The 9,409-nt window shown below is 57.2% G+C and overlaps 1 protein-coding gene across 1 annotated transcript in view; it reads left to right on the forward strand.

Annotated features, from left to right (window-relative positions):
- The first annotated feature begins 252 nt into the window (after window positions 1–252).
- Window positions 253–9,409, forward strand: part of LOC139241111 (dynactin subunit 2-A-like) — a 93,131-nt gene continuing 83,974 nt past the window's right edge. Inside the window, exon 1 of the mRNA XM_070869803.1 lies at window positions 253–445. Within this exon, the coding sequence (XP_070725904.1) occupies window positions 410–445 (36 nt within the window). The 5' untranslated portion in view covers window positions 253–409. The remainder of the gene's footprint in view (window positions 446–9,409) is intronic.

A 9,409-nucleotide genomic window follows, 5' to 3' on the forward strand; every position in this document is an offset into this window, starting at 1 on the left:
GGAAGGGGCACTAAAACCGACAAAATTTGACGGTAATCTTAAATCAAATTAAGATTTGGTTTTGTTTTTGTGTGTGTGTGTGTGTGTGGGGGCGGGGCCAGCTTGGTGGAGGAACCTTTGTCTGAAAGATGTCTAGTGTCGTGTCCAGCTGATGACGTGTTGAGAACTACAAATCCCAGGCGGCATTGCGGCCGGGCGGGCCGGCGGGCTGACGTCATCCTCCCGGAAAAGGCGGGCGCGGCAGATGTCGCGAGACCAGCAACGGACGGTTGGTTCCGAGAGAGCCGGCGGGCGGGGCCCGGCAGTTGTGAGGAGAAATTTAATGGTTTAAACATTTAAATCGTCCGCCGGCTGATTGTGACAGCCAACTGCGTCTTTTTGTGAATATAAATCAGAAGAAGAAACAATAATGGCGGATCCGAAATATGCCAACCTGCCGGGCATCGTAAGTAAAGCCTCAGTTGGTGTGTGTGGGCCCGGATTGTTCCACAGGCTTCCCGAATGTTCCGTCAGACACAAGGGGCCTACCTGTGCAGCCTGCAGCCTGCCGCTGCCGCCGGCCGGCCGTCCGTCCGTCTGTCTGTCTGTCTCCGGGGGGTGTGGAGTAAGCCCCGCCCCACTGCTCGCCCCTATCCATCACCGCAAGCCCCGCCCCACTGCTCGCCCCTATCCATCACCGCAAGCCCCGCCCCACTGCTCGCCCCTATCCATCACCGCAAGCCCCGCCCCACTGCTCGCCCCTATCCATCACCGCAAGCCCCGCCCCACTGCTCGCCCCTATCCATCACTGCAAACCCCGCCCACTGCTAGCCCCTATCCATCACCGCAAGCCCCGCCCCACTGCTCGCCCCTATCCATCACCGCAAGCCCCGCCCCACTGCTAGCCCCTATCCATCACTGCAAACCCCGCCCACTGACTGCAAGCCCCGCCCACGGCCCCCGCGCCCACTGACTGCAAGCCCCGCCCACAGCCCCCCTCCGAGCCCACTGACTGCAAGCCCCGCCCACGGCCCCCCCGAGCCCACTGACTGCAAGCCCCGCCCACGGCCCCCCGAGCCCACTGACTGCAAGCCCCGCCCACTGCTAGCCCCTATCCATCACTGCAAGCCCCGCCCACTGCCCACCACGCCCACTACGCCCACTGACTGCAAGCCCCGCCCACTGTCCCCACGCCCACTGACTGCAAGCCCCGCCCACTGCTAGCCCCTATCCATCACTGCAAGCCCCGCCCACGGCCCCCCCGAGCCCACTGACTGCAAGCCCCGCCCACGGCCCCCCGAGCCCACTGACTGCAAGCCCCGCCCACTGCTAGCCCCTATCCATCACTGCAAGCCCCGCCCACTGCCCACCACGCCCACTGACTGCAAGCCCCGCCCACGGCCCCCGCGCCCACTGACTGCAAGCCCCGCCCACGGCCCCCCGAGCCCACTGACTGCAAGCCCCGCCCACGGCCCCCCCGAGCCCACTGACTGCAAGCCCCGCCCACTGCTAGCCCCTATCCATCACTGCAAGCCCCGCCCACTGCCCACCACGCCCACTGACTGCAAGCCCCGCCCACTGTCCCCACGCCCACTGACTGCAAGCCCCGCCCACTGCTAGCCCCTATCCATCACTGCAAGCCCCGCCCACGGCCCCCCCGAGCCCACTGACTGCAAGCCCCGCCCACGGCCCCCCCGAGCCCACTGACTGCAAGCCCCGCCCACTGCTAGCCCCTATCCATCACTGCAAGCCCCGCCCACTGCCCACCACGCCCACTGACTGCAAGCCCCGCCCACTGTCCCCACGCCCACTGACTGCAAGCCCCGCCCACTGCTAGCCCCTATCCATCACTGCAAGCTCCGCCCACTGCCCACCACGCCCACTGACTGCAAGCTCCGCCCACGGCCCCCCGAGCCCACTGACTGCAAGCCCCGCCCACGGCCCCCCTCCGAGCCCACACTGCAAGCCCCGCCCACTGGCCCCACCGAGCCCACTGACTGCAAGCCCCGCCCACGGCCCCCCGAGCCCACTGACTGCAAGCCCCGCCCACGGCCCCCCGAGCCCACTGACTGCAAGCCCCGCCCACGGCCCCCCGAGCCCACTGACTGCAAGCCCCGCCCACTGCTAGCCCCTATCCATCACTGCAAACCCCGCCCACTGACTGCAAGCCCCGCCCACGGCCCCCGCGCCCACTGACTGTAAGCCCCGCCCACGGCCCCCCGAGCCCACACTGCAAGCCCCGCCCACGGCCCCCCGAGCCCACTGACTGCAAGCCCCGCCCACGGCCCCCCGAGCCCACTGACTGCAAGCCCCGCCCACGGCCCCCCGAGCCCACTGACTGCAAGCCCCGCCCACGGCCCCCCGAGCCCACTGACTGCAAGCCCCGCCCACTGCTAGCCCCTATCCATCACTGCAAGGCCCGCCCACTGCCCACCACGCCCACTGACTGCAAGCCCCGCCCACTGTCCCCACGCCCACTGACTGCAAGCCCCGCCCACTGCTAGCCCCTATCCATCACTGCAAGCTCCGCCCACTGCCCACCACGCCCACTGACTGCAAGCTCCGCCCACGGCCCCCCGAGCCCACTGACTGCAAGCCCCGCCCACGGCCCCCCAAGCCCACTGACTGCAAGCCCCGCCCACGGCCCCCCTCCGAGCCCACACTGCAAGCCCCGCCCACTGGCCCCACCGAGCCCACTGACTGCAAGCCCCGCCCACGGCCCCCCGAGCCCACTGACTGCAAGCCCCGCCCACGGCCCCCCGAGCCCACTGACTGCAAGCCCCGCCCACTACTCCCCGAGCCCACTGACTGCAAGCCCCGCCCACTGCTAGCCCCTATCCATCACTGCAAGCCCCGCCCACTGCCCACCACGCCCACTGACTGCAAGCCCTGCCCACTGGCCTCCGAGCCCACTGACTGCAAGCCCCGCCCCACTGCCCCCACGCCCACTGACTGCAAGCCCCGCCCACTGCCCCCCACGCCCACTGACTGCAAGCCCTGCCCCTGTGCCCACTGACTGCAAGCCCCGCCCACTGCCCCCCACGCCCACTGACTGCAAGCCCTGCCCACTGGCCCCGTGCCCACTGACTGCAACACTGCCCCCTGTGCCCACTGACTCCAAGCCCTGCCCACTGTCCCCATTTCCATTGACCAAGCCCCGCCCACTGTCCCCATTTCCATTGACTTCAAGCCCTGCCCACTGTCCCCGTGCCCACTGACTGCAAGCCCCGCCCCGTGCCCACTGACTCCAAGCCCCGCCCACTGCCCCCCGTGCCCACTGACTCCAAGCCCTGTCCATTGTCCCCATTTCCATTGACTTCAAGCCCTGCCCTGTGCCCACTGACTCCAAGCCCTGCCCACTGCCCCCATTTCCACTGACTTCAAGCCCCGCCCATTGTCCCCATTTCCACTGACTTCAGGCCCCGCCCACTGCCCCCCATTTCCACTGACTTCAAGCCCCGCCCATTGTCCCCATTTCCATTGACTTCAAGCCCCGCCCACTGTTTCCATTGACTTCAAGTCCCGCCCACTGTCCCTATTTCCATTGACCATGCCCCGCCCACTGCCCCATATCCACTGACTCCAAGCCCCGCCCACTGCCCCATATCCACTGACTCCAAGCCCCGCACACTGCCCCACGCAGCCACTGACTCCAAGCCCCGCCCACTGCCCCACGCAGCCACTGACTCCAAGCCCCGCCCACTGCCCCACGCAGCCACTGACTCCAAGCCCCGCCCACTGCCCCACGCAGCCACTGACTCCAAGCCCCGCACACTGCCCCCATATCCACTGACTCCAAGCCCCGCACACTGCCCCCATATCCACTGACTCCAAGCCCCGCCCACTGCCCCATATCCACTGACTCCAAACCCCGCCCACTGCCCCACGCAGCCACTGACTCCAAGCCCCGCACACTGCCCCCATATCCACTGACTCCAAGCCCCGCCCACTGCCCCATATCCACTGACTCCAAGCCCCACCCACTGCCCCACGCAGCCACTGACTCCAAGCTCTGCCCACTGCCCCACACCCACTGACTGCAAGGCCCGCCCACTGTCCCCCATGCCTTCTGACCAAGCCCTGCCCACTGCCCCCACGCCTTCTGACCAAGCCCCGCCCACTGCCCCCACATCCACTGACTCCAAGCCCCCGCCCATTGACTGCAAGCCCTGCCCACTGGGCCCCCATGCCCACTGACTGCAACCCTGCCCCCTGTCCCCCACTGACTGTAAGCCCAGCCCACTGGCCCCCCCCGTGTTCACTGACTGCAACCCTGCCCACTGCCCCCCACTGACTGCAAGCCCCTCCCACTGCCCCCCTGTGCTCACTGACTCCAAGCCCCGCCCACTGTCCCCATTTCCATTGACTTCAAGCCCTGCCCACTGTTTCCATTGACCAAGCCCCGCCCCCTGTGCCCACTGACTGCAAGCCCCACCCACTGCCCCCTGTGCCCACTGACTTCAAGCCCCGCTCACTGTCCCCATGTCCATTGACTTCAAGCCCCGCCCACTGTCCCAATTTCCATTGACTTCAAGCCCTGCCCACTGTCCCAATTTCCATTGACCAAGCCCCACCCACTGCCCACTGACTCCAAGCCCTGCCCATTGTCCCCATTTCCATTGACTTCAAGCCCCGCCCCCTGTGCCCATTGACTTTAAGCCCCGCCCCCTGTGCCCACTGTCTCCAAGCCCCGCCCACTGCCCCCATTTCTACTGACTCCAAGCCCTGCCCATTGTCCCCATTTCCATTGACTTCAAGCCCTGGCCACTGTCCCCATTTCCATTGACTTCAGGCCACGCCCACTGTCCCCATTTCCATTGACCAAGCCCCACCCACTGCCTCCGTGCCCACTGACTCTAAGCCACACCCACTGTCCCCGCACTCTGACTCCAAGCCCTGCCCATTGCCCCATATCCACTGACTCCAAGCCCCGCACACTGCCCCACGCAGCCACTGACTTCAAGCCTTGCCCACTGCCCCACACCCACTGACTGCAAGGCCCGCCCACTGTCCCCCATGCCTTCTGACCAAGCCCCGCCCACTGACTCCAAGCCCCCGCCCACTGCTCCATACCCACTGACCAAGCCCCGCCCATTGCCCCATACCCACTGACCAAGCCCCGCCCACTGCCCCCATATCCACTGACCAAGCCCTGCTCATGCCCCATATCCACTGACCAAGCCCCGCCCACTGCCCCCATAGCCACTGACCAAGCCCCGCCCACTGCCCCATACCCAAGCCCCGGCCACTGCCCCATATCCACTGACCAAGCCCCTTCCACTTCCAACCCTGCCTCATTCACTGCAAGCCCCGCTCAGTTCCCCATACCCACTCATCGCAAGACCCGCCCACTGCCCCACGCCATTCATTGCAAGCTCCGCCCATTGTCCCTGCACCCACTGACCGCAAACCCCGTCCCACTGCTAACTCCACTGCTAACTCCGCCCCATTCACTGCAAACCCTGCCCACTGACTGCAAACTCCGCCCACTGCCCCGCCCCATCAGTGCAAACCCTGCCCCTATCCTTCAGCTCTGCTACTCACTGCCCTCAATCCAAGCCCTGCCCCTGTCCTTCAGCTCAACCCCTCATTGCAAGCCCCATCCAGTGCCCCTCCCACCCACCATAAGCCTCATCCTTTGCCCTGCCCTCACGCTGCAAGCCCCGCCCCATCCCTCAGCCCCGCCACTCACTGCAAACCCCGCCCCTGAGCCCCGCCCTTTCGCTCCAAACCCCGCCCTGTGTGTGAGCGTGATTGAGCAGTGCCCACAGCTTGGCTCCCCCCCTCAACCTACCCCCTTTACCCCACTCTGCCCCTTCACCTTGTTTCCTTCTCCCTCTCTCCGTGGGCAGTGCCCGTCGCTTCACGTCTCCCGCTTACCCTACCCCCTTACTCCCTCGATCTTACGTTGGCTAAAGTGCACTGGGGAAATAAATGAAAACGTCAGACGGCAGATAAGCAGTGGCGGTCATTTAAGGCCATATTCTCAACAAAGATGCATTCCATTGAGAAAGAAGCATGAACCATCCGTGGCTATCTAAGGGAGTTAAGGATGGTATCAAATTGAAAGAAAAGGCATAAAATGTTGAGAAGATTAGTGGTAGGCTTGAAGATTGGGACATTTTTAAAAACCAACAAAGGATGACTAAAAAAAAATAGAGGGAGAAAACAGATTGAGAGTAAACCAGCAAGAAATATAACAACAGACAGTAAGAGCTTCTACAGGGATATAAAAAGGAAGACAGCAGCTAAAGTAAATGTTGGTCCCTTAGAGGATGAGACTGGGGAATCAATATAGGAAACAAGGAAACGGCAGACCTTGAACAAAATATTTTATATCTGTTTTCACGGTAGAAGGCACTAAAAGCATCCAATAATAGCAGAAAATCAGGGGCACAAGGGAGCGAGGAAATTAAAACAATTATCACTTGAGAAAAAGTACTCGTAAAACTGAGACTAAAGGCGGACAAGTCCCCTGGACCTGATGACCTGCATCCTAGGGTCTTAAAAGAAGTGGCTGCAGAGATAGTAGATGCACTGGATGTAATCTACCAAAATTCCCTGGATTCTGGAAGAGTCCCAGCGGATTGGAAAACCGCAAATGTAATGCCCCTATTCAAGAAAGAAGGGAGACAGAATGCAGGAGATTCTAGGTCAGTTAGTCATTGGGAAAGTGACTCAAAAAATAATGGAGGGAGAAAATCGATTGAGAGTAAACTAGCAAGAAATATAACAACCAACAGACAGTAAGAGCTTCTATAGGTATATAAAAAGGAAGAGAGTGGCTCAAGTAAATGTTGGTCCCTAAGAGGATGAGACTCGGGAAACGAGGAAGTACAGGGAGTAGCAGGACATTTTAGAAAATCATCATGCAATCAAGCAGAGTCAGTATGGTTTTAATGAAAGGGAAATCGTGTTTGACATTTATTAGAGTTTGAGGATGTAATGAGCAGGGTGGATAAAGGGGAACCAGTAGATGTGGTGTATTTGGATTTCTAAAAGGCATTCGATAAGGTGCCACATAAAAGGTTACGACACAAGATAAGAGCTCCTGGTGTTGGAGGTAATATATTAGCATGGATAGAGGATTGGCGAACTAACACAAAACAGAGAGTCGGGATAAATGGGTCATTCTCGGGTTGACAAACTATAAACAGTGGGGTGCCACACGGATCAGTGCTGGGGCCTCAACTATTTACAATCTATATAAATGACTTGGATGAAGGGACCAAGTATATTATAGCCAAATTTGCTACCGGTCTGCACCTGGGCAGGACCGGAACCAATGTCCTAGGGGGAGTGTTTGTTATTGCTGTTGGGGAGGGGTTAAACTAATATGGCAGGGGGATGGGAACCTATGCAGGGAGACAGAGGGAAGTAGAATGGGGGCAGAAGCAAAAGGTAGAAAGAAGAAAAGTAAAAGTGGAGGGCAGAGAAACAAAAAACAAAAAGGGCCACATTATAGCAAAATTCTAAAGGGGCAAAATGTGTTTAAAAAGACAAGCCTGAAGGCTCTGTGCCTCAATGCGAGGAGTATTCGTAATAAGGTGGACGAATTAACTGCACAGATAGCTGTTAATGGATATGATGTAATTGGCATCACGGAGACATGGCTCCAGGGTGACCAAGGCTGGGACATCAACATCCAGGGGTATTCAATATTTAGGAAGGATAGACAGGAAAAGGAGGTGGGGTGGCGTTGCTGGTTAAAGAGGAAATGAATGCAATAGTAAGGAAGGACATTAGCTTGGATGATGTGGAATCGGTATGGGTGGAGCTACAGAATACCAAAGGGCAGAAAACTCTAGTGGGAGACCACCAAACAATAGTAGTGAGGTTGGGGACAGCATCAAACAAGAAATTAGGGATGCGTGCAATAAAGATATAGCAGTTATCATGGGCGACTTTAATCTACATATTGATTGGGCTAACCAAACTGGTAGCAATGCGGTAGAGGAGGATTTCCTGGAGTGTATTCGGGATGGTTTTCTAGACCAATATGTGGAGGAACCAACAAGAGAGCTGGCCATCCTAGACTGGGTGATGTGTAATGAGAAAGGACTAATTAGCAATCTTGTTGTGCGAGGCCCCTTGGGGAAGAGTGACCGTAATATGGTAGAATTCTTTATTAAGATGGATAGTGACAGTTAATTCAGAGACTAGGGTCCTGAACTTAAGGAAAGGTAACTTCGAGGGTATGAGACGTCAATTGGCTAGAATAGACTGGCAAATGATACTTAAAGGGTTGACGGTGGCTAGGCAATGGCAAACATTTAAACATGGATGAACTTCAGCAATTGTACATCCCTGTCTGGAGTAAAAAAATAAAACGGGGAGGTGGCTCAACCGTGGCTAACAAAGGAAATTAAGGACAGTGTTAAATCCAAGGAAGAGGCATATAAATTGGCCAGAAAAAGCAACAAACCTGAGGACTGGGAGAATTTTATAATTCAGCAGAAGAGGACAAAGGGTTTAATTAGGAGGGGGAAAATAGAGTATGAGAGGAAGCTTGCTGGGAACATAAAAACTGACTGCAAAAGCTTCTATAGATATGTGAAGAGAAAAAGATTAATGAAAATAAACATAGGTCCTTTGCAGTCAGATTCAGGTAAATTTATAATGGGGAGCAAAGAAATGGCAGACCAGTTAAACAAATACTTTGGTTCTGTCTTCACGAAGGAAGACACAAATAATCTTTCGGAAATGCTAGGGGACCGAGGGTCTAGTGAGAAGGAGGAACTGAAGGAAATCTTTATTAAGCGGGAAATTGTGTTAGGGAAATTGATGGGATTGAAGGCCGATAAATCCCCGGGGCCTGATAGTCTGCATCCCAGAGTACTTAAGTAAGTGGCCCTAGAAATAGTGGATGCATTGGTGATAATTTTCCAACAGTCTATCGACTCTGGATCAGTTCCTGTGGACTGGAGGGTAGCTAATGTAACACCACTTTTTAAAAAGGAGGGAGAGAGAAAATGGGTAATTATAGACCAGTTAGCCTGACATCAGTAGTGGGGAAATGTTGGAATCAATTATTAAAGATGAAATAGCAGCGCATTTGGAAAGCAGTGACAGGATCGGTCCAAGTCAGCATGGATTTATGAAAGGGAAATCAGGCTTGACAAATCTTCTAGAATTTTTTGAGGATGTAACTAGTAGAGTGGACAAGGGAGAACCAGTGGATGTGGTGTATTTGGACTTTCAAAAGGCTTTTGGTGTGCAAAATGAAAGCACATGGTATTGGGGGTAATGTACTGACGTGGATAGAGAACTGGTTGGCAGACAGGAAGCAAAGAGTCGGATTAAAAAGGTCCTTTTCAGAATGGCAGGCAGTAACTAGTGGGATGCCGCAGGGCTCAGTGCTGGGACCCCAGCTATTTACAATCTACATTAATGATTTAGATGAAGGAATTGAGTGTAATATCTCCAAGTT

The sequence above is a fragment of the Pristiophorus japonicus genome, chromosome Y (genome assembly GCF_044704955.1).
Source record: "Pristiophorus japonicus isolate sPriJap1 chromosome Y, sPriJap1.hap1, whole genome shotgun sequence".
In the NCBI taxonomy this organism is placed as follows: domain Eukaryota; kingdom Metazoa; phylum Chordata; class Chondrichthyes; family Pristiophoridae; genus Pristiophorus; species Pristiophorus japonicus.